This window comes from Melanerpes formicivorus, unplaced genomic scaffold (assembly GCF_026170545.1).
Source record: "Melanerpes formicivorus ecotype bairdi unplaced genomic scaffold, bMelFor1.0.p_v2 SCAF_1, whole genome shotgun sequence".
NCBI lineage: Eukaryota > Metazoa > Chordata > Aves > Piciformes > Picidae > Melanerpes > Melanerpes formicivorus.
The window spans coordinates 24,125,403-24,149,564 of record NW_027142353.1 but is presented as its reverse complement, the minus strand read 5'-3'; the positions used below and the strand labels follow the sequence as shown (position 1 = coordinate 24,149,564).

The window sequence follows — 24,162 nt, the reverse complement described above, 5'->3', positions numbered from 1 at the left end:
TAAAGGGGAAGGTGTGCTGGTAAAGAAAGCTGCTATCTTACATCTAAGTGGCCACTGCTGCTGGCACACTAAGGAGGAAATGGCTTTGCTTGTGTTCTTCCCTGTTGTGTCTGCATCTTAACTTCCCGTCTATTTGCTGGGGTTTTTTTTTGTTTCTACTCTTTCATGTGGTTATACATTCACAGATTTCTTTAAGTCTGTGCTTCATTTCACCATGTTTTGAATTCTCCTAAATACAATACATCTTTCCTGCGAGCATTTCAGGCACATAAAGAGGAAAACTGGTGAGTACATGAGACAGAGCTGCCAGAAACTAAACTTGCATTTTTCCCTAGTATAATATCATGGTAATCATAGTAAAGTTATGCCTGTAATTTTTATTTATCCCCAGTGATAATTAAATGGAGCCAATTTGATTTCTCTGCCTGTTAGAGTTTTTAAGCCCAAAAGTCTGAAAGCCAAATATCTGAGCTTAATTATGTAGAATCACCTGTAAGTAAACACATAAAGAATTTGTTCAAGGTTAGATGGTGCTTTATTACCGCCACAATAAAAAAGGTTTCAGAATTAATTCTTCCTCCAGCGTAGGATTTCTGAAATGCTGAGATCTTGAAAGGCTTGCCTTTGAAATATTTAATCCTTCTTTATTTAACTGTAATCTATACCTCTCTAGTTTTATGACCAAATATGCTTGTTTCTCCTGTCTTACTGCACGATTTGCTTACACTAGGTACACTCTGTTTTACTTTTCCAGGGCTTTACCTATAATGTATTCCGTAGCCCTCGATCTTCGGATTTTTGCTAATAATGTAAGTAGATGTGATCAACAGCCTCCTTACTTTTGTCTGTTGGAAGTTTTCATGGTGGAAGTATTTTAGACTGTATTACATAGCCTAATTTTGTTCTCTACTACTACCATTTAACTTATTGTTGAGGGTTTTATTGATGCACTGAATTCATTCAGTCCTGGTGAAAAACCAAAGGTTCTTTTTTTTGCCTGCCCCCTATTTGCAGCTTTAACTAGAGAGGTTCTGAGGACCTGTGTGCAATTGACAGAAGTTGCTTACAGCATGTGAAGTGATTAAGTACTGTCTTAATAGAGTAGCATGGTGGCTTAATTCACTATTTCCATGCATTATCCTTGGGATTTTGTGAAGACTTTTATAAGATACCCCAGACAACTGAACTGGTGTAACTACTCACCACATAGGAAGGAGAAGGTTTCTGCCTCCTTTCCCCTCCTCCAGCTATGTGTACTGCTTTTGATGCTCTTTGGATATGTTGCTGGCCCACACAACAGCTGAGAAGCAAAACACCACCAAGTTTGTTATTTTTCTCATGCTAGTGAATTGAAGTACCTTGTGTAGGAATCTACCAAGAACTGCCAGGCTAAGGTGAGTGGCAGGGTTGTGATCTTGTTCTTAGTCACTTTACCTGAAGAAGTGAAGTTAGAGTTCAAGTTAGGCTGAGTATTTTCAGTGTTTGTCCCTTTAGTACAGCCACCCACAGAACAATGTATTTGGCATGCTTGCACAGACAATGTTTAGTGTGTGTGCCTGCTCTGTAAGAAGTCTTCATTCTTGGTCAGAATGAGGCAAATGTGTACTTGAGATGTGTAAGAAAAGGGTAAGTGAGATCAGTCATGCTAGAGGTGTTTGAACTCTTCTAACCTTAGTATATTCAAAGGCTGGAGATACAGAGAAGACTTCTGCAGCAAAGGATGTATTTCCTTTTCCTTACGTTTCAGCTAGTGACAATGCATGCATTATAATAAAACTTTTTAGCAAAAATGAAGCAAATATCTACTTACTGGTTTTTAGGCTCTACTCTTCTTATTTAGCCCCTACTCTCCTTATGCATTAATCAGTGCATGGATCTCTTCAACCAATATTTTTCTCTTGCAGCTGTATTATATGTGACATGTTTTCCATTCCTCCTGAAAGCCCCAGCGTGTGTTGCTACCAGAAAGTGTAGAATGTGCTTTAGAAATAAAGTCTAGCCTTGTGGCTTTGGAGGGAGGCTTCATTGTAAATGCTAAAACTCAAACTCCATTAGAGGAATCATCTTACTTTACTTTTGTTCAACAGATTTTTTTTTTTTGCCAGTCTCTTGTTTTTTGAAGACTTGAGTTGATCCTCCAAGTCAGCAGTGATCCTGAGAGCTGCATTAAACCTAATGGCACTGAAGATAATAGTGGTCAGTGCTATTTTCAAAGGACTGTCCTCCTGTGCATTAGGTTTGGTACACATTCAGGAGCCTCTTTGAGTGTTTTCTTTTACTCTGTGAGCTTGGCTGCCTTCTAGATTTGGGGAATAGCAGGCGTAACAAATCAATTGCTATAATACTTTATAAAATGCTGCATTAAGGAAGTAAATTGGTTGCAACTCAGCAGAGCAGGATGCACAGTCACATATTGTTTCTTGCTGTGTAATGATAGGCAGATCAGCAGCTAGTGAAGAAGGGGAAGAGCAAAGTTGGTGACATGTTGGAAAAAGCAGCAGAACTCCTAATGAGCTGTTTTCGAGTCTGTGCCAGTGACACGTGAGTGAAAGACCCTCTGCAGAATTTGCACTATTGTTAAGAACTTAATGAACTTCACATAAGCTTTTTCCACTGACTAAGACTGTATTTGTGTAAAAATGAACACTTCTGAGGCTGGTGTCTTCTCATTTACACCTGTTCTCTCTTGACTATTAAATACAGCTGGAGAGGCCTTCCCTTCAGGTTTTACATCCCTAGCAGATGTTGTTGGGAGGGATTGATTATGTCACTGTTTCTCAGGAATGACTATTAACATTTTTGTGCCCTGTTCAGTTGTGAAGTTGTTCCATTGTCATTAGACGTAAAACAGATGACTCTTTGGTTCCCAGTCTTTGGAAGTGTTAAAATTACTAAGTGAAGAAAATACTTCCTTTTTTATTCATCTTTCTTTCACCTGGAATGCTATAAGCAACTGCTATCCTAGTGGAAGTATTAACTGCAGATTGGATTGAGGACCCTGATAGAGATTAATAATATGTTGCATGGCATCTTTTCATTTGGTTAAGAAAAAGTGTAGCAGAGCTGTTAAAACATGAGAGGAACACATTTTGTTTTGACAGTGCTGGTGTGGTTTAAGAGAAGTTTGACCTTGACTTTTATTTCAGATACCTATTTTTACCCTAAAAATCTATAAAATAGCTATAGAGGTAGTTTACCCTAAAGGCAAAGTCATCATTTTTTTACGATGGTGTGGCAATGCCAGTGACAAGCGGTGTGAGCAATCTGGCAGTGCAGGCCTAGAGCCTGACGTGGTGGTAGGCCATGCTCAGCATAAATGCAGAGCCAGCTAGCAGTGTAGCAAAACAGTGCTGTGCCTGCAGCATGTAACTAAAACAGGACACTGGTAGCTATAAACACAGAAAGTTATCTTGGGACAACAGGACATGCACCTGCATCAACAAACCTCGCGTGTCATTAGTAGTTGGACCAATAATCTGTAATAGTGCAATGTGTGGTCACTCAGAGGGAACCAATGGAGCTGTGCCAACAGGGCACTCCGAGCTTATATAAGTTGTAGCAGTTCCCTTGCTATGCACTTCTGCCTTTCCTGTCTCCTCTTCTTCCTACGCTTTACCCTGCACTACAGGCCTGCACCTCAGGCCTGCACCATCGGCCTGCAACACTGGAACAATAAAGGAACAATACTCGATCACATTGGTCAGCCGTATTGATTCTAATCTCTGTCGCCTCCGTTACAATGGTCATTACTAGTTGTTTTTTCCTTCTTTGTTTTCACATGACAGTCGAGCAGGCATTGAAGATTCCAAGAAGTGGGGCATGTTGTTTCTGGTGAATCAGCTGTTCAAAATTTATTTTAAGGTAGGGTTCAAGCCTGGTAAGCTCTGTTCTGTATTTTGTATTCTAAGTCAAGTCTGCTTCATTTTATATGCTACCATCTATCTACACTCTCTGAGTAAAATGAATGCAACTAATGTATTTTTCTAACAGATCAACAAGCTCCATCTATGTAAGCCCTTAATTAGAGCAATCGACAGCTCAAACCTGAAGGATGAATATAGCATGGCTCAGCGAGTTACGTACAGATACTATGTGGGACGCAAAGCCATGTTTGACAGTGATTTTAAACAAGGTACTGCATGCCAGCAAGACAGGCATAAAGTCTTGCTGCTTGGTGTGAAATCTGGCTGTTGCCATGTGTGTGGGACTCAAAATGTGTGTAGAAGGTGCAGTTGTGTTTGCACTGATTAAAGGAGCAGTCATGCTAAAAGATCGAAGGTGCACAGACCGAGTCAGATCAGAGATAAGATTCCATGATGCTTTTAATTGTAGCAGTTTTAAAATATTTGTGTCAGCAAAACTCCCTCTAGTCTTTTGCATCATGTGTGTGCTTAATAAAATGTATGAGCATCCAAAACAGATTTTTCCTCCCCCCCACAAAAGAGGTGTTGTGACTCACTTGTCCTCTTAAACTTACTGTATGCCATGTAGAAAAACTTCAGCAAACTGTACTGTAGAATTGGTTTCTTGATGCATAGATACTTGGAAGATGTAGAAACCACATTTCTGAGATTTCAAGTAGATTCACTAAAAGAAATGCTTCCAGAGCTAGAAGGTACAACTTTCATTCCTTACTGAAGCTTTTGACTCAAATCTGTTCTTGAGGCAGTTTTGTTACTCTAAACAGTGCCTTCTGCCTGCCTGGCTTGTCGTTTTTCTCTCTCAGTGAAAACTGATGAGAGATTTTCACGTTGTCATGCTTTGTGATCTCACTGGCACATTTTTGCAGCTCAGCAGATGTATGCATTGTGTGCAATTTAAGCCACTGAAGAACATAATCTGTGAATTTAGAATGTAGGGTTCTGTTTCGTCAGTGCTTCTTGAGACTCCCCCAATAGTAGCACAATAATACTGCTGGAATGAGCTGAACATTTCAGTATTGCTTGTAACTTACCTGTGAGATCTCAACCTTGACAAGTTTTCTTTGACTTTCTGAAGGAGGACTTTTTTTTCCTGGCACTACTTTGTATTTTATGTATTTTTCTTCATGCATATTGATGGGTGTGATTATTTTTTACATAATTTCAAATATGATGAATTCAAGCTAAAGAGGAACATTGAACACAGAATTTGGGTTACAGTTTAAACCCATTTTTGTTGTTGACTTATGTTAATAGCACTTTTATTTGTTTCTGCAGCTGAAGAATATCTGTCATTTGCCTTTGAGCACTGCCACCGCTCAAGCCAGAAGAACAAAAGAATGATTTTGATCTACCTGCTGCCTGTAAAAATGTTGTTGGTGAGCAGGTGTTACTCTTCTAAATAATTCTTTGGAGGCAGATGACCAAATGTTGCTCAGTATTGTTCTTGTTTCTTTCCTTATTGGAATTGAGAGGCTATCTGTGCCTGAATTCCTCCATGGGAGCCAGCATATGCTCACCTTGTTTTGTGAGGACTAAAAATACTGAATTGTCATTTATGGCCCACAGGAAAGGGGAAAGGGGGGAGGGGGGGGGACACACAGGACACACAATCCAACCAGCAATTTCACCCTCCTTTGACCCTGCCTTCCTTTACACCCTACCTAAAGGTACAACCTGAGATTACTTTGGTAATAAAGTTTTCTGGGGCAGTTCTAGTGTATAAGCAACACTAGAGAAACTAGATAAAGGTCATTGTTTTCACAGTTACTTTTTTTAAATCACAGCCTGAACATCAACACTGACCTGAAACTGTACTAAAATAGCTTGGATGGTCTTTTTTTATTTCTAGCAGCTCTCAGTAAACATGTAACTGACTTCTGCTCTCAGCTAATCCTCCAACCAGGAAAGGAGGTACTAACAGCATAGCATGATGGTAACTAAATTTAAAGTGTGACCCAAGTCAGTATGCAATCTGATCTCTGCTGTGCAGGGAGGTAAAAAACAAAGTTTCTTTCATTAGAGTAGGTGGTTCTGTCTTACCTGACCTAGCAATAAGAATTAATTTTGTTTCTTTAAATTTAAACTTTTTGGTTTGGTTTTTTTTTTATGAGAGAACTTTTTTGTTTCTGCATGGAGGCATAGGGAAGGAAAAAATGTAGCACAGACTGAGCCAGCACTTGACACTTCTGAAGCATTGCTTGTAATATTAGTAATACTTGGGATTCTTGTGATTCTTCTGTTTGCAGTTTAGATCATACAGCCATAATGTAAAATCTGGATCTGCCCAGACATCTTGTCACAGGATGCTGATTTTACAGTTTAACTGTTCCCCAACATTAAGATATATTAAGACTCTCTAAATAGTGAGATGACTTATTATGACTTGAGCTACCAGGTATTTGACTGGGACAGGGGAGTTGTCTATAGAATAGAATAGAATAGAATTAACCAGGTTGGAAGAGACCTCAGAGAACATTAAGTCCAACCTATCATCCAACACTATCTAATCAACTAAACCATGGCACCAAGCACCCCATCCAGTCTCTTCTTAAACACCTCCAGTGATGGTGACTCAACCACCTCCCCAGGCAGCCCATTCCAATGGCCAATCACTCTTTCTATGAAGAACTTCCTAACAACCAGCCTAAACCTCCCCTGGTGCAGCTTGAGACTGTGTCCTCTTGTTCTGGTGCTGGCCACCTGGGAGAAGAGACCAAGCCCTGCCTGCCTACAACCTCCCTTCAGGTAGTTGTAGACAGCAATAAGGTCTCCTCTGAGCTTCCTCTTCTCCAGGCTAAGCAACCCCAGCTCCCTCAGCCTCTCCTCATAGGGCTTGTGCTCCAAACCCCTCCCCAGCTTTGTTGCCCTTCTCTGGACATGTTACATCAATTTAACATCTTTCCTAAACTGAGGGGCCCAGAACTGGACAAAACACTCAAGGTGTGGCCTAACCAATGTTGTGTGTAGGGGCAGAATGACCTCCCTGCTCCTGCTGGGCACACTATTCCTGATACAGGCCAGGATGCCATTGGCCTTCTTGGCTATCTGGACACACTGCTGCCTTGTGTTCAGCCTACTATCAACCAGCACCCCCAGGTTCCCGTCTCTCTGGCTGGTCTCCAGCCATTCTGGCCCCAGCCTGTAGCACTGCATGGGGTTGTTGTGGCCAATGTGCAGAACCCGGCACTTGGATGTGTTAAATCTCATGCCGTCGGACTCTGCCCATCTGTCCAGCCTGTCGAGGTCCCTCTGCAGAGCTCTCCTACCCTCTAACAGATCAACTCCTGCCCCCAGCTTGGTGTCATCAGCAAATTTACTGATGATGTACTCAATGCCTTTATCCAGATCATCAATAAAGATGTTAAAGAGCATGTGGCCCAGCACTGATCCCTGGGGGACTCCACTAGTGCCTGGCTGCCAGCTGGATGTGGCACCATTCACCACCACTCTCTGGGCTCAGCCCTCCAGTGAGTTCCTAACGCAGCACAGAGTGGTGCTGTCCAAGCCATGGGCTGACAGCTTGACCAGGAAATACTTTTATTCACCTCTTTAGAGAAAATAAAATATGGTTATATATGTATATTTAAGAAATGTTTTTATAGCTTGCTATATTACATTTAAAATGCATTTAACTTTACCCTGGAAAACTTGGAACCTGTTTATTTTTCAGGGCCATATGCCAACAATTCAGCTCTTAAAAAAGTATGACCTTATGCAGTTTGCTGAAGTAACAAAGGCTGTGAGGTATGATGATTGTTTTATTGCATTGTGTGTTAGTTCAAAAAGTCTTAAGTAAAAGATGCTGATTTGGGATGTTTGAGGGGGGCAGGGGAGAGATATTCCTACCAAGTGAGGCATTTGCTTTCTTATTTGAGTGAGACCCTCTCATGTTTTCATTTCTTCATCCTTGTAGTGAAGGCAATCTCCTCCTGCTGAATGAAGCTTTGGCAAAGCATGAGAGCTTCTTTATTCGATGTGGAATCTTTCTGATCCTTGAGAAGCTGAAAATCATCACGTACAGAAATCTATTTAAGAAAGTGTAAGCATAACAAAACCTACATTTTCATAAAAGCATCCTTAATGTGTTTTCAGCTAGGACTGTGATATAGACATACATACTCCTTAGTTCTCTGTGAGAGAACTGAATTACTGTTAGTGAATTTATTGTGGAAATGTCACTTTTCTAAGAACTGCAATTTTGAAGTAATTGTTTTTCATCAGCAGATTTTGGTTTTCCCTCTGTTGCCTCTTCCAGGTATTTACTACTCAAAACCCATCAGCTATCTCTAGATGCCTTTCTGTTTGCTCTGAAATTCATGCAAGTTGATGATGTTGATATCGATGAAGTCCAGTGCATTTTAGCTAACCTTATATACATGGTATGTGCTGACCACTTCTTGTCTAGCCCGTCCAGACTTCAAACACTAATAATATTAGGTAGAGAATAAAAGTTTATTATAAAAAAAATATATTCATAATCCCAGGTTTTCTTGGGGGGGGGGGGGGGGGAAGTATTTATTTGTGCCCAAAGTGAAGTGCTTTTGTTGGCCCTAAGGGCCTTCTGTAGTTCCTGCCTCTTTTGCATGTATCAGGTAAAGCTAAATTTGAATTTTACGTTAAACATCTAATACTGGCAGTTCTATATATGCAAAAATACTGGTTTAAAAATGCAAAAATTTGAAATGCATTTGAATTAGGAGATTCTTAGCATTCTAATACTAGAAAAGAAACAAACTGAATTTCTGTGGTTTTGTTTCACATTTTATATTTCTCTAAGTGGATCTCCACTACTCATGAGCAGATTAAAGGCTTGTAATCTAGAGATTTCCAAGGAATCAGAGGTTTTGGAGCAGCATTGCAATGTCAGCAAGAAAATAAACCACTTCTCCATGCCTGAAACAGATGATTTGGTGAGGTCTAGGAGTAACAAATATTGGTCCCTGGAAGGTTTCTTTCAGTGTTACAGCACTACATCAGAAAAGGAAATACTGTGTCATTTAGTTTATTATGTATGAAACAGTGATTAATTAATATCCCCATATGGAAGTGAGCAAGAGGGAAGTTAGCAACACTTCTGTAGAGCTCTGTCTCTTCAAGGTAATGTAAGCAGACCAGTAGGGGGCCCTGGCAACGGGCTCTCAGGCTGACAGCACCATTAGTGTACACAGACACACACAATTATGGTTCTAACTTTCAGATTCCTCTGGGAGTTGACACACTTACAAAAAAAAAAAGCATTCTTATAGCTGCTGAGTACAGTAGTGCAGCAGTGATGGGGTATACACGCATAGCTTGGCTTGATGTAGCCTGAAGACAGCTGAGGTTACAGGCATTGTGTTACCAGCTTGCAGTACTAATGCTGTCTTTTTCTCCTTGTGCCAGGGTCACATTAAAGGCTATATATCTCATCAGCATCAAAAGCTTGTGGTCAGTAAGCAGAACCCATTTCCTCCACTGTCAACTGTGTGTTGAGTGTTGCATCTTATCCATGGAAGTACTTTTCTGATACTCAGTTTGCCCAGTGGAGCTGCTCCTAATCACTCCGAGAACATTGCAGATGACCTGGTTCACGTCCAGGACTGGAATACCAGGAACTGTTTGTGGCTTCTTTCCCAGAATGGCCAAGGCTGCCGGTGTTACAAAGTGCATTGGAATGAAATGCTGACTTTTCAGTGATAGTTTCCGCAGGCTCTCTAGATCATTCAAAATACTTAATGAGGAGATAAAGAAAAGCATTCCAAATTCCTTCCAACTTTACTTTAAAGCTTTTATAAACTACTTTGTGTTAGTATTTTTGCATTTATCTTTCAGAGAGGAGAAGTATCCATCCCTTGTTATTTCTGTTAATCCATTCTTCAGAGTGGCAATGATGTTTCCTTTCATGGTTTCCATGGATTTTTTTTGTCTCTTCAGTAATCTTGTTGGTATTAAATACTCTTTCCAAGCTTTCTCTAAAAAATAGAGAAGTGCTTGGCACCAAAAGCTTTGCTGTGTCAACGATACTTATGGGTTCAAGTAGGTGTGGGATTTTTGTTTGTAGATGCCCACAGGTGGGTTCGGGGGCGATTTCTTTCTTTTTTGTTACAATGAACAAAAACTTATCTCAGTAACTGATCCATATTCTGGTTTGTTCTGCTAATGGGGAAACACTCCATTGGATCCAATAGTTTTAGGTGTTACTTCCTTGAGGGGTTTGGTTTTTTTGTGGGTGGTCCAACATAACTTTGTCCATAGTGATAAGATTGTAGTTTTGGGGTTTTCTAATTATTTTTAAAGGAAATAAATGATCTTTTTTTCTCCTCCGTGAGAGTTGGGGTTTGTTTTATCCACAAACTGATGTGAACGTGATTCATAAGGGAAAATACAGGTACCATGTATGAAGGGAATAATTTTTTAGTGGTGAGAGTGTCAAGTTCTATGTCAACATAGGCATGTGAAAGCTTGGAGTTCCCCTGCTCTTTGAAAGTTTTACTTGTAGGGGTGCTGAAATAGGAGTATGGATTTGCAGAATCAAGCCTCAGGCTGACAAGAATTAAACAGGCTCATTTCTTTCTAGCAACATTTAAAATCCCAGAAATGTAGCAATGCTTTTTTTAGTTTGAGCAGTTCTAGGAAACTTAAAATTCAGTCAGTTTTTGATAATATAGCTTGATTTATTACATCGTGACTTTTGCAGTACTGTGTTTTTCCTTCTTCTGTTGATACAATCTTTCTGCATGCTTATATATATGTATCTGTTGCAACTTCTATTGCTGCAAATTGTCACAGTGTCAGATGAGTGTCCTGGCTGCATCCAAATGTTTCCTTGCAGTGTGACTGACAGTAGTTTAGTGCTGGAGGGTTGGTTGTGTTTGTGTCTTACCTCATTTTTTGTTTGAACCATATTGTATACCTTGCAGTGTTAGTGAATAGAAGTGTTTCCCAGTCAGTGTCTTCTAGTGGCCATGATCCCAGGATGCCAGTCAGAAACCAAGTGCCCTTATACTCAGTAGCTAAAAAGCTTCCTCCAAGCAGTTGTTTTTCTGTGGCCTTCTGGAGGTGTCCACAAAACTGCCTGTTTGTGAGGCTTATGTTGAGTATTTGCTTGCAGTCCTCAGCAGGAAGGTAGGAAACCTGCAGCTCATCACCTTGCAGTTCCTCACCTTCCATTCTCCAGCCACTGACTGTACCGGTAAATTTTGGAATTAAAATGTGTTCTGCAAAGTCTCTTTCAGGGATGCAAACAGGAAGCTGGTGGTTGTTGCACTCAACATGCTCTTGGAGTTGTAGTAATGCAATATTGTTCTCACCAGTGTCTTCATCATACCGGATATGTATGTGTTTCTCACTAACTTGCATTATCTTCTCAGTTCCATTTTTTCCCTTAGGCCCTGTGAAGCAAAAGACATTTCAGAGCTCTTGGGAATAATTTATCATAGACCTGAAAACTGCAAGCCTACTGACAGCTGCCTGGTCATGCTTGAGAAATATTTGCAGCAGAGAAACTAAAGGCACTTTTTCTTGAAACCACCACAGAACACTATGAATGATACATGGACATCTTTTTAATACTGTGTGGAAGCACTCATAATTCCATAGAGGAGGACAAATTTACCCAACAAGAGCAGTGAATTTTTGCATGAAACAAAAGCCACCTCTACATGCACCTGGTTTAGCTTACCCCTAGGTGCTGAATTCTGACTTGCATTCAAGAAGCAGTTGTGTCTCTGCTTGACTTGTAGCAGAATTTGGGGCAAATGTAGTAGTAGCTTAAGATACTTACATGAGATGACAGCAGATTTCATCACAGAATGTTAGGGCTTGGAAGGGACCTTGAAAGATCATCTAGTCCAAGCTCCCTGCCAGAGCAGGATCATCTTTACCAGATCACACAGGGACACATCCAGGCAGGTTTTGACTATCTCCAGAGAGGGAGGCTCCTCAACCCATCTGGGCACATAGTGAAAATTTATTTCCTTGTGTTTCCATGGAACTTCCTATGCCTCAACTTCCACCCTTTGCATGTCTTGTCATTGGGCATCACTGAGAAGAGCCTGCCTCTATCCTCTTGGCACTCACCCTTTACTTATTTATAAACATTAATGAGGTCACCCCTCAGCCTCCTCCAAACTAGACTCAGCTCCCTCAGTCTCTCCTCATAAGGAAGATGTTCCACTCCCATGATTGGTTTTATGGCTCTGTGCTGTCCTTGAATTGAGAGGCCCAGAACTGGGACACAATAGGCCAGATAGGGCCTCACCAGGGCAGAGGAGAGGGGAAGGACAGCCTCTCTCAACCTACTAACCACACCCCTTAGCTTGTGCATGCTAAACTGTGCTGTAACCAGAAAAAAAGGTGTTTGATCACCTACCAGCACCAGCCCTGATTTCAAAATGGCTGTGCAGAAGGGCACACTCTGCTGTAGTCAATACGAAGTTACTTTTTAGCAGCACTCCTTCACAGAAGCCCTTCCCTTCTGAGTTTATCAGCAGGACCTAAGAAAATGCAAAAAGGCATTAGGGAGCTGTCCCTGTGAGGTTGAGTGACGGGCTTAATGAATTGCTAGAAATACCTGCCAAGGAAATCGCTCATCGCATTTCTTCCTGCTTTCATGTAACAGGTTGTTGCTGTCTTGAAGTCTGCCACATGCACATTGATCTAGCAAATGAATTTAAAACAATCAAAACCTCATGCTACACCATTTCCAGACAGCTAATACCATATTGCTTCCACTTTGACTTTGGAGTTTTGATTTTGCACCTAGCAAAAGAAGAAGTGCAGTTTCTTAGCTGGTGAAAAGTAGAATAATTCACTTGCATTTGCCGTCTGACAACTTAGAGATGGTGCTGAATGTTTTAGGACTTGTGGTGACCAGATTTTGCTGTCTGTAACTAATGAAACTGGGCTTCCTCTCCAGCCAACCATCAGCACAGTTTGCTTCCTCATCTTCACATTCTCTATCTGAATTGCACCAAATATTTCATAGCTGTGGCCCAAGCTGGACAAGATAAAGCTTGGTGTTTCCTTATTAAATGCACACCTGTGGATCAAGTGGATCTCCCAGTTATCTGCATTTATCACACTTTCTTTTCACCTTGAGGCATTGTCTTGGGTCACACAAACTGGATGCTGTTTAGGTAAAGTTAAACCTGAAGACACTCTCCAGGAGCATGCATAATTCACTCTCATAGCTAACATAATCCACAAAACCAAACTAGAGCTAACCTGAAGTAAAGGCAAACCTGAAATGTGAAAGGGTTATGGATGTCAAGCTGTCATCATCAAAAGTGTGGCTCTACAGCTAAACTCCTACTCAGCTGCCCTACTTGCCAATATAGACAAGTGTCTAAGCATATCTACTGTGTTTCTGGCAGATCTAAGCAAGTGACATTGAAAAATGAAGAGGGCAACTGCTTTAGGCAGTTGCCATTTGTTTATCAGACCATCAGGTGCCCAACTGGATACAATTAAACCTCCTTCCCAAATAAACAAGTCATCAGTGCAATGCTCTTTCACAGCCAGGTTTTCCATGACTATGCTTAGTAATGATACATAAGATGGTATAAGTCCTCTCTGCAGAGCCATGCTTAAATGTTCAGATCAAATATTGCTTCTTTTACCAGTGCACTGGTATCTTGGGTAGTGGTCCCTAGATTCCTCCTTTTTCTTCCCAGCTTGGAAGGTCAGCAATATTCCCATCACTTCAGTCTCCAAGCAGGCCGTTAGCATTTGGATATCAGATGGTGGCCTGCCCACTCCCAGAATTTGTGTATTAATGGAGCAAAGTGCAGCACTGAAAGAAAGTATGTGCTCACTGTACTTCCATGCTCGCACCTACCTAAGGCAATGCACTGCTTTTTATCCTTCCCAAGCTCGTAACCATCAGCGCAGGAACAATGGTAGGAATCACTTCCTGGGTAGCAGAAGTGGTGACAACCTTCCTTTGCTTGGTGGTGACATTCATTTTTAGCTAAACAAGAACAAGTAGAGGAAAAGTATTGGGAACAGTTCAACTGGAGTATTCTTGCACAGACTGAGTCCTCTTTTCTAAGCATTTCATTTTTACTTGCTTTTTGTGGAGGTGGATAAACTCTGGGTAGGTAGTGTATCCTACCACATTGCTTTTCCCCTTGTTAAGCAAAACTCTGAAACAGATGGGTCTCTGCACTGCCCACCTTCTCCTTGCAAACTCTGGTCACCCTGTACTTCTCTGCACCAGACTGTCTGCTCCTCTGAGTTTTGGGGAGCATTAGCAAAGGGTCAAATCAGGCTTTCTGTGTGAACCCATGGAAGGATGCCAGAGGTGTTCTTTCTGCTCTCTTAAAGCATGTAACTATCTGCAGTGGAAAGAGCTGCTGCACATGTTAAGAAGGTAGGTATTGTTTGAGGAAGTAGGCTAAAGCTATCCGATTCTAAATAAAACCAATACAAAACTCTTGCTGTGCTTGAAGCCCTCATTGCTTCTTAGTATGCTTGTGCTAAGAATATTAGCAACTGTCAAAGACACAAAAAAAGAAAGGGAGCATTAACCACAATTGCCACATGCTTGGTCAACTTCCTCTAGGTGAGCTAACACATATGTTTCAGCACAAAGCAACACAAGGAACAACAATTCAATGGTGGATCTAGCTCACAGATGGAGAAGTAGCAAAACCCCTCACATAACATGGCTCATGCTGAGCAGATCCAGCTCTCAGCACTGGTTCAAGCTGTGTCACTCTCTGTGCTCCTCCAGAAGCTGCTCACAGTCACACCCCTTACACAAAAAAATGACCCTGCCTTATGGCAGCCAGGGCGTCTCCCACCCCAGGGGACCTCCAAGTCAGCAAGAATACTGATGTAAGAGCTGGAAAGTAGAACCTGGCAGATGTAAACATGTAGGATCTGTCCCAGAGTGTTTTACATGCTAGAAAGAATCTGGTTTGTTTTATGCCTTTTACACTTCCACTGAAAATGGTTTGTTTTCTGGAGTCCTGCTGTCCTGAGGAGCTGTCTTGTGGGTATGTGGCCTTGGAGGCTTTCCAATCACCCTGACACCACGGCCCTAGCTCTTCAGACCACATGCTGCCTAGGACTACAACAGGACATACAGTCAGGGAGTGCAGGTGGCAGTGGCAGGGCTGCCTTTGGAGCCCACCTGTGAGGGCAGCTTGCTTCAGCCCTTTTAGAATAGAATAAACCTTTATTAGAATAAACCAAACCAGGTTGGAAGAGACCTTCAAGATCATCGTGTCCAACCCATCAACCAATCCAACCCAACCAAACAGCTAACCCATGGCACCAAGCACCCCATCAAGTCTCCTCCTGAACACCTTCAATGACGGCGACTCCACCACCTCCCCGGGCAGCCCATTCCATAGCACAATCACTCTTTCTGTATAGAACTTCTTCCTAATATCCAACCTGAACCTCCCCTGGTGCAGCCTGAGACTGTGTCCTCTTGTTCTGGTACTGGCTGCCTGGGAGAAGAGACCATCATCCACCTGTCTACAACCTCCCTTCAGGTAGTTGTAGAGAGTGATAAGGTCAGCCCTGAGTCTCCTCTTCTCCAGGCTGAGCAACCCCAACTCCCTCAGCCTCTCCTCATAGGGCTTGTGTTCCAAACCCCTCACCAACTTTGTTGCTCTTCTCTGGACTCGTTCCAGCAAGTCAACCTCCTTCCTAAACTGCGTGGCCCAGAACTGGACACAGTACTCGAGGTGTGGCCTAACCAGTGCAGTATACAGGGGCACAATGACCTCCCTGCTCCTGCTGGCCACACTGTTCCTGATGCAGGCCAGGATGCCATTGGCCCTCCTGGCCACCTGGGCACACTGCAGGCTCATGTTCAGCCTACCATCGACCAGTACCCCCAGGTCCCTCTCTGCCTGGCTGCTCTCCAGCCACTCTGACCCCAGCCTGTAGCTCTGCATGGGGTTGTTGTGGCCAATGTGCAGAACCCGGCACTTGGATGTGTTAAATCTCATGCCGTTGGATTCTGCCCATCTGTCCAGCCTGTCGAGGTCCCTCTGCAGAGCCTCTCTACCCTCCAGCAGATCAACTCCTGCCCCCAGCTTGGTGTTGTCAGCAAATTTGCTGATGATGGACTCAATGCCCTCATCCAGATCATCAATAAAGATGTTAAAGAGCACAGGGCCCAGCACTGATCCTTGGGGCACACCACTAGTGACTGGCTGCCAGCTGGATGTGACACCATTCACCACCACTCTCTGGGCTCGGCCCTCCAGCCAGTTCCTAACCCATCGCAGTGTGCTCCCGTCCAAGCCATGGGCTGACAGCTTGGCCAGCAGTTTGCTATGGGGGACGGTGTCAAAGGCCTTGCTGAGGTCCAGGTAGACTACATCCACAGGCCTCCCCACATCCACCAGGCGGGTCACCTGATCATAGAAGGAGATCAGGTTGCTGCATCCTCAGAGAAGAGAGGCTTGGAGGGCTGAGGCAGCATATGTAACCTCAGGACACCATAATGTTTTGGTAGACAGGCAGCACATATCACCCCTGCCTTGCCAAGAGCTGTGTGTTTTAACCTAAAATATGATAACCGGCCATAATAAGATTGCTGTGTATGGTTTCCTGAGGACCCCTTATGACAGGAGGAGGTAGAGCTTCTCAGAAGCAGGTGATGCCTTACCCAAACCACAGTTCTCTCCCTCATAGCCCTCAGTACAGGTGCAGGTGTAGCCTCGAATATTGTCCTCGCACACACCATTGTGCTGGCAGGGGCTCGAGGAGCACTTCCTACCACCTGAAGAAATGCCACAAAAGAGGAATGAGTCACCACCACTGCTGACCTGAATTATGCAGCCCCCTTCCTGGCATGCAAACCACTCAGATAAGCACTATAAAAAGACTCTGTTTGGAAGCAAATAGACTGCATCTCACCAAATTGCTCCTCAGGAGTAATTTTAGCTCCTCAGGAGTAATTTTAGCCAGACTCTGCTTCCAGAGGTGCTCCTGCAGAGAGGCCAGGAGGTGCCCAGAGCTGCCCAGAGGCAGAGCCTGCTTCTGAAGGATGGATCCTCTGCTTCAAGGAAAAATGGAGTTACAGTTTATGCTCTCATTACAAATGCAATATGAGCCACATGGTTTAGGGATCCATCTGTGTTGATATGTACTGGATAAAAAACAGCTGGCATTAAAATTACATGGCAAGCAACACCAAAATACAAGGAAATCTGGTGCTTAAATATCTGTACAACTACTATAGAGCAGGTTAGACGCTGGCAAGCTTAGTCTTTCTGAAGAATTGAAAATCAAAACTGGAAGATGCCTGTAGGTGAAGCACCAGGAAATGTTGCCAGTTTCCCTTTAAGCTTTCCACTGAGAAGACTCCAAAAGAGTTTGGAAATGTTCTCCAAACAATGATTTCTTATCATAGACTTGAGTGGTCAGGCTTCAAGATGGAAAATCCTAACCAGGGACATGTTCTTCAACCTTTCTAAAATGGAAAACTTCATCAGAGAGGTTAACATCAGTCAATGGGCTTCCCTAATTGATAGCAGGGATAGAAAAGTGAAAACTGCCTGGTACCAGGAAAAAAATACCCAACCACCATCTGCTGAGCCTATGGGCACATGTATCTGTTAGCTTGAGCAGTACTAAAATACTAGCTTAAAGCAATTACCACCTTCAGCCCAGCTGCAGTCAGGTGCCAACAGCATACCATGGTACAATTTAAGTCTCCTGGGAAGGTTTTTGAGTGACTGAGGGGGTACTCATCAGCAGAGTTGAGAGGCAGAGAGTTAAGGAGTGAGGACCTCCAGCAGCAATGCTGGGTAGCTGGAGCTAGGGAAGGACTGCTGACAACATTCTGAAGCAAGTTAGATAATATCAAGCCTCTGAAATGCATGGTCAAATGTAGGCAATGAAGTCTCAGAAAATGTCTGGGGTCAGGTGAATTTCTGTAAGAAACCTAGAACCTAGCTTTATGGAAGGAGGAAGAAGAAGATTCCAGGATTTATAGAGAAAATGGTGCAATTTCTGCTACTGGAAAGCTACTGGAATGACCAAATTGTTTGTAAGCATTCAGCAAAATAAGAAGGTGGTAAGAAACAACAAACATGCATTTCCCAAGATTAAATAATCCAAACCAATCAAATTGAAGTATATTATAGGATAAGAGAGCTAGTGGAGAATCAGTGAACATCACAGAATAGAGATGTCTCAAATGACATTATCATTAAGTGAGGTAGTAAAACACAGACTACTGTAAGCCAGGTAGGCAGCATTGTTCTTTGTAACACATATCACTAATGGGTTTATTCCACAGAATGGTTCCCTGGACTCAGCGTTTTAGTGGCTTCTGAAGAAAATTAATACTAATTTCTGGGTTTGACACCTCCTTATCCACTGTCTAAACCCAAGGCCAGATATTAATGAAACAGGAGAACAACTTAGGACAAAGGATGTAGAAAAAAGGGAAAGAATAGGGCACACCCACCATAACCTGGTGTCCCAGACTCCATGTTTGGGAGACATCTAGATAACATCAGCCCTCAACTTTTACAGATTCATATATTTTTGCCTCAACAACTGCCAAGGGATGATGTGGTGCCAGTGTTCAAAGTTTGCCAACAGCCCAGTAGATTTTAACACCTATTTATCTCACTCAGGTTTAAGTGTTAGGTTTGTATTTGGGAGATTCTGCTGGTAAAGCTGCACTGCTCTATTGCATCAGCAAAGCAGACTTTCATAGGTCCAAGGTTGTTTCAGAACAGCCTTACGTTCAAGAGAAGAAATAGCCTGTTTACTATGATAAAACTCCTCACCTTCAACTTCTACTCACTTCGAAGTTTTAAAGGCTTGGGTTTTTTCCCCTGTTTATTACTTTTTTAATCCTTTCACATCAACACTTTACCTTCTGCTTTACTTGAGACAAGTAGCAACTGGGTGTTTCTTGTAGAATAAAGCTAAAAAACTCTCAGAAAACCAGCACTGGACTGAGTCATAATGTTCCTAGAGTGACACTGCAATGAAGGAGAGAAATTAAGAGGCGAGCTTACCATAGTAGACAGCCCAAAACATTTCCTGGGGGGAATTAAAAAAAAAATAAAAAAAGGAGAAATGAGATTGCAATTCTCAAATAATATAATCTTCCATAAATACTTTCATAAACCAAAACATTATATGAGAGAATACATGCTGTGGTTAAATATTTATGCAGTCGCACAACTAGATTCTGCTCGGACAGTAACATTTGAATGAGATTATGGAAGGAGGTTTGCATCTTGCTTATTATTTCTTAAGAAGCTATGAGAAACATTTTGCAGGTGAGAGACGGATAGCTGAATTCTTTAGCAATGTGACCTCCTGGAAAACTGGCCAGACATTGTCTCTCTGGTGTGCAGTGGTTTGGGAAGTGACCCTACTTGTCCCTTAACAGGAGCTGGTGAAGGCAGAAGAATGGAGCTGTGTGTCACTAACAATGGTCACCAGCAACTTTTACAATGCACTGGGAACATCTTTGGGCAGTCTGACAGCTGTTTCCTCTTTCCCTGCGAACACCATCTTTGGCCACATTCCCATTAAATAGCACAGCATCTAGTTGTAAGTGTCAGGAGGGTTTCTTGTACAGGGGACTTGCAGCTGCTGACCAAGTGAGCTTCTTTCTATAGCTACCACTACTTTCTGGTGGATTGCTTCCCTCCATCTCAGCACCCTTTTGGCTCTTCTGGACCCTAAGGGATCACAGAATCACAGAAACATTCAGGTGGGAGAGCTGCCAAACAGAGAGGGACCTGGGGGTGCTGATCGACAGCCACCTAAACATGAGCCAGCAGTGTGCCCAGGTGGCCAAGAGGGCCAATGGCATTCTGGCCTGCATTAGGAACAGTGTGGCCAGCTGGAGCAGGGAGGTCATTGTGCCCCTGTACTCTGCATTGGTTAGGCCACACCTTGAGTACCGTGTCCAGTTGTGGGCCCCTCAGTTTAAGAAGGACATTGAGACACTTGAATGTGTCCAGAGAAGGGCAACAAGGCTGGTGAGAGGCCTTGAACACAAGCCCTATGAGGAGAGGCTGAGGGAGCTGGGATTGTTTAGACTGAAGAAGAGGAGGCTCAGGGGTGTCCTCATTGCCCTCTACAACTACCTGAAGGGTGGCTGTAGCCAGGAAGGGGTTGGTCTCTTCGCTGGGGCATCCAGCACCAGAACAAGGGGACACAGTCTCAAGCTGCGCCAGGGGAGGTTTAGGCTCGAGGTGAGGAGAAAGTTCTTCACCAAAACAGTCATTGGTCATTGGAATGTGCTGCCCGGGGAGGTGGTGGAGTCACCGTCCCTGGAGGTGTTCAAGAGGACATTGGACGTGGCACTTGGTGCCATGGTCTAGTCATGGGTCCCATTAACCCTACTCAAAAGTTCACCCCTAATCCATATCCCCAAGCACCACATCCAAGCCACCTTTAAACACATCCAGGGTTGGTGACTCAACCACCTCCCTGGGCAGCACATTCCAATGCCTGACCACTCTTTCTGTGATTTTTTTTTTCCCTAATGTCCAGTCCAAACCTACCCAGTTGTACCTTGAGGCCATTCCCTCTTGTTCTATCACTAATTATCTGTGAGAAGAGTCCTGCACCAGCCTCTCTCCAATGCCCTTTTAGGTAGTTGAGGACAGCAATGAGGTCTCCCCTCAGCCTCCTCTTTTCCAAACTAAACAGCTCCAGCTCCTTCAGTTGCTCTTTGCAAGATTTATTCTCCAAGCCCTTCACCAGCATCATTACCCTGCTCTGTGCTTGCTCCAGCACCTCCACATCTTTCTTGCATAGAGGTACCTAAAACTGGACACAACACTCAAGATGTGGCCTCACCAGAGCGGAGTACAAGGGGACAATCACCTCCCTACTCCTGCTGGATGCTGAAGCTGTATTTCCATCAGAGAGGATGATACAGACATGTATTTCTGCAACATAAGGCACAGGTCACATAGGTTTCTAAAAGTGTCAGAGTTGACTTCTGCATTTCCATTTTGACCACTGAAGACACTTGCTTTCTACCTGCTGAGGAAAAAAGTACAAAGACTTCATATGGAGAGAAACCCAAACAAATTAAGCAGGCTGTAGAGCTGTATTCGATGGTAAAGGGGGAAGGCAGTAATTTTTATTATACACAAATACTTACAAGCATATCATCATTTTCAAATACTTCTCTTGCTTCTTCATGTGTACACCTTTCTTCAAAGCATTCCCTTTCCAAGCTGCCTTGGAGTATCTCCTCCAAAAGCAGGGAATTGGCACGCCGCTGTCTCTTGATAACATTGTTTGCATCATCAGCTGATATAAATACTGGAATGCAGTACAATAAAATGCTAACATCAGTACTTAGACTAATTTCCTTATATATATTCACCATTTTTATCTCCTGATTTCACAGGGGGTTTTGTTTATTTGTTGGTTGGGGGGATGGGGGGTTGTTGTGTTTTGGTTTGGTTTGGTTTTCCTTTTTTTTTCTCCATTTTTTCTGAGAAGCTCTCAAATCTCTCTTAGTGTGAATAACCAAGAGCTCAGCAATGCTAAGTTAAGAGGACTATATCATATGCCATCCTTTATGTGGAAAACACCATAGTCTTTCTGAGTTGAGTAAAGAGGAAGAGAGATGAAGGACATGGGAGTTACTAGGTCTTAAAACTACTCTTTGCAATCATGCTGTGTTGTGGTTTGTCCCCAGCCACCAGCTAAACACCACACAGCCACTTGCTCACTCTGCTCCATTCCTGGTGGGATGGGGGAGAGAATCAAAACCAAGTAAATCTTGTGGATTGAGATAGGAACAGTTTAAGATTTGAAATAAAAATAAACTTTTAAAAAATAGTAATAATGACAATAACAATTGCAATGAAAAGGAAGATTACAAAAAGAGAGAGAAATAAACCCCAAGAAAGACAAGTGATGCACAGTGCCATTGCTCACTGCCTGCTGACCAATGCTCAGCCAGTCCTCCAGCAGCAATCACCCATCCCAGCCAACTCCTTCTAGTTAATATACTGAGCATAATGTCATGTGGTATGGAATATTCCTGTGGCCAGTTTGGGTCAGCTGTCCTTGCTGTGTCCCGTTCTCAGGTTCTTGTGTACCTCCAGCCTTCTTGCTGTCAGGGTGGTATGAGAAGCTGAAAAGTCCTTGACTTAGTATAAACACTGCTTAGCAACAACTAAAACATCAGTGTGTTACCAACATTATTCGCACACTAGCTCCAAAACACAGCACTGCACCAGCTACTAGGAAAAAAATTAACTCTATCCCAGCTGAAACCAGGACATGCCCACAAAAAAGATTTGCCTGCCAGCTGGATGGCTGGTGCCTTGGTGGAGCCTTTGACACTATGCAGTATTTGGCTGTATGTGTTTCTCCTGCGCTTGGAAAGAATACCCACTGGAGTAGGTATTGGATTTTTGTTGTGGTGGTTTTTTGTTTTTAATTTTAGACAGTGTTTGGGGGCCGAGCAGTGCTAGGCACAAAGGTCAAGATACTCAATAATGTTAGAACTGGAAGAAGTGAGAGATAACAAAATTATTCAGGAATTGCATTAAAATGCTTAGTTATGCATTTGCAAGATATTTGAAAAGCAACAGGCTCCCATGTGTTATTAAAAAAGAAAATGCTTCATGTTTGTGTTTGCACTTTAAAGTGCTATCTGACACCTCAGGCCACATTTCTGCTGTGCAGGGGTTCTGACACATACAGTGTAACCAGCACTGCGCTTTTGCTACTACCAGGGGTGTTTTGACCTACTTAAGTGGTCATCATCTTTTTCTTCCTTGCTCATCTCCTCCTTATATTTGACACACCATGGAGGATTAATACCGAAATATAAATTTCTTCAAGCTATGGCAAGCATGAATCTCAGCCTTTTTCATAGGACTCTTCTGTTATTATTTCAGAAGCAACTAGAAATATAAACTGAAATTCTCCTTGATATTTGGTGCATGCTTTAAGAATCTTAAGAAAAGACAAAATGTTACCCTGGTGTAAACAGTGACACTTCAAAATTACATTGCTTCAGTAACCTACCACAGTTTTCACTTAGCAATATGAAATAAACAGGAGAAATGCCAGGAAATTAAGTGATGTCACTCTATGCTACAAAGTAAACACTGTACAAGGTACAAAACAGGAATGTTTTTAGAGGAGCAGTAGCACATGTCAGAATTAAAACTGCAACAAAACAAAGGCCATACCTGTCTGCTCTGTCTGAAGGAAAAGGGCTGAGAGAAGAAATATAGTCCAAGAGTACCTTGCCATTGTTACCCTCAAAGCCTAATGGCTGCCTGCCCTCATTCTTGCAGCTCTTGAGGGAAATGGCTACATGAGTGATGTTGAAGTTTAAAGTCCATCTGCTCGTGAGAAAACAAAACCTCTAAGGGCAAAACCTGGCCTTGATGTCAACATATGAAAAAAAACAAACCCCACTCTTAAAAAAAACTGCTTAGTGGTGTAACAGGGCCCCTTCTCTCATTGCACTTGCTAAAGGTGGAGTAGGTTTGCCAACTCTGCTGAGAGCTGTTCCAAGATTTGGGTATTGCTCCCATCCTTCAGCCATCACTTACTGTAACACAGAATTGGCAGAGATGAACAGTGTGAACATTTCTTTGTACCAAAGCAAAGCACAAGCTGAATGATGGCTACAAGAATTTAATTTAATGTGTGGCTCTTTCATACACTGTCCCTACAAAACATTTGCCAAGGCTTGGCTGCACTGATCAAAGGCCTATCCACTTTTGGAGCAACCAAGTTGCAACTTCGGGTTGCTAGCCTTGCTGCCTATGGCAGTCGTGGTGCAGCATCTGCAGTATGTGCTGCTAGTGTCACAAGGCTGGACTCCTCTAATGCCATCACAACAAAGCCTTCAGCCCAGCTTCTCCTTTGCTTGCCCATTGCTTCTTCAACAAGCAGTGCAGTTGCTTGTCAGCCAGTGGCACTACATGCTTGCTGTGTGTGGTGGTTTGAGCCTTAATTGGGACTTAAGAGCTCAGATGGGGACAAGGCTGAGAATCCCTCCCTGACTCCCCCTCCTCCTTCCGAACAGAGAGATAAAAAAGAAAGGGAAGGAGCAAATCCACCAAGAAATAATTTGGAGTTGGCTTGGAAGTAGAGAGGTAAAGAATTTTCTTTTGAAAATATATGTATGTGTAACAATAACAGGTAGGGTTCACAAAGGGTAGGGAACAAGGATGGATGGGAGAAAAAAATAAGAATCCCAAACCAGTCTCTTTAAAGAGGTGTGGAGGTAGCAGGGAGAAGGATCAGGCCTGACCATGAGGCAGAG

The 24,162-nt window shown here is 42.8% G+C and overlaps 2 protein-coding genes across 4 annotated transcripts in view; one reads left to right on the top strand and one right to left on the bottom strand.

Annotated features, from left to right (window-relative positions):
* Nucleotides 1-10,225, top strand: part of PCID2 (PCI domain containing 2) — a 14,335-nt gene extending 4,110 nt beyond the window's left edge. For both annotated transcript variants that reach the window (XM_068137032.1, XM_068137040.1), the window contains exons 6-15: nucleotides 245-284; nucleotides 755-809; nucleotides 2,438-2,541; nucleotides 3,786-3,861; nucleotides 3,991-4,132; nucleotides 5,199-5,299; nucleotides 7,594-7,667; nucleotides 7,837-7,962; nucleotides 8,179-8,302; nucleotides 9,306-10,225. In XM_068137032.1, the coding sequence (XP_067993133.1) occupies nucleotides 245-284; nucleotides 755-809; nucleotides 2,438-2,541; nucleotides 3,786-3,861; nucleotides 3,991-4,132; nucleotides 5,199-5,299; nucleotides 7,594-7,667; nucleotides 7,837-7,962; nucleotides 8,179-8,302; nucleotides 9,306-9,395 (932 nt within the window). In that variant the 3' untranslated portion in view covers nucleotides 9,396-10,225. The remainder of the gene's footprint in view (nucleotides 1-244; nucleotides 285-754; nucleotides 810-2,437; nucleotides 2,542-3,785; nucleotides 3,862-3,990; nucleotides 4,133-5,198; nucleotides 5,300-7,593; nucleotides 7,668-7,836; nucleotides 7,963-8,178; nucleotides 8,303-9,305) is intronic.
* On the bottom strand, nucleotides 8,424-24,162 carry PROZ (protein Z, vitamin K dependent plasma glycoprotein). 2 transcript variants are annotated; one of them, XM_068137024.1, is made up of 9 exons: nucleotides 24,151-24,162; nucleotides 23,075-23,230; nucleotides 21,019-21,182; nucleotides 18,905-18,929; nucleotides 16,534-16,647; nucleotides 13,741-13,872; nucleotides 12,475-12,560; nucleotides 12,274-12,397; nucleotides 8,424-11,293 (listed from the first exon to the last, which is right to left on the bottom strand). In XM_068137024.1, the coding sequence occupies exons 2-9, from the start codon at nucleotides 23,136-23,138 to the stop codon at nucleotides 10,782-10,784; spliced, it is 1,221 nt and encodes a 406-aa protein (XP_067993125.1). In that variant the 5' UTR covers nucleotides 23,139-23,230; nucleotides 24,151-24,162; the 3' UTR covers nucleotides 8,424-10,781. The 2 variants fall into 2 exon arrangements, with proteins under 2 accessions (XP_067993125.1, XP_067993116.1); XM_068137015.1 differs by lacking the exons at nucleotides 23,075-23,230; nucleotides 24,151-24,162 and having other exon boundaries at nucleotides 21,019-21,452.

What these genes read in the sequence shown, in the direction of transcription:
- PROZ (XM_068137015.1), bottom strand. Translation starts at nt 21,249, where the DNA reads ATGGTGAATATATATAAGGAAATTAGTCTAAGTACTGATGTTAGCATT. An exon ending in TTGAAAATGATGATATGCTT is followed by an intron (nt 18,930 to 21,018) that starts GTAAGTATTTGT and finishes AATTCCCCCCAG; the next exon opens with GAAATGTTTTGGGCTGTCTA. An exon ending in ATGAGCGATTTCCTTGGCAG is followed by an intron (nt 12,398 to 12,474) that starts GTATTTCTAGCA and finishes GCATTTTCTTAG; the next exon opens with GTCCTGCTGATAAACTCAGA.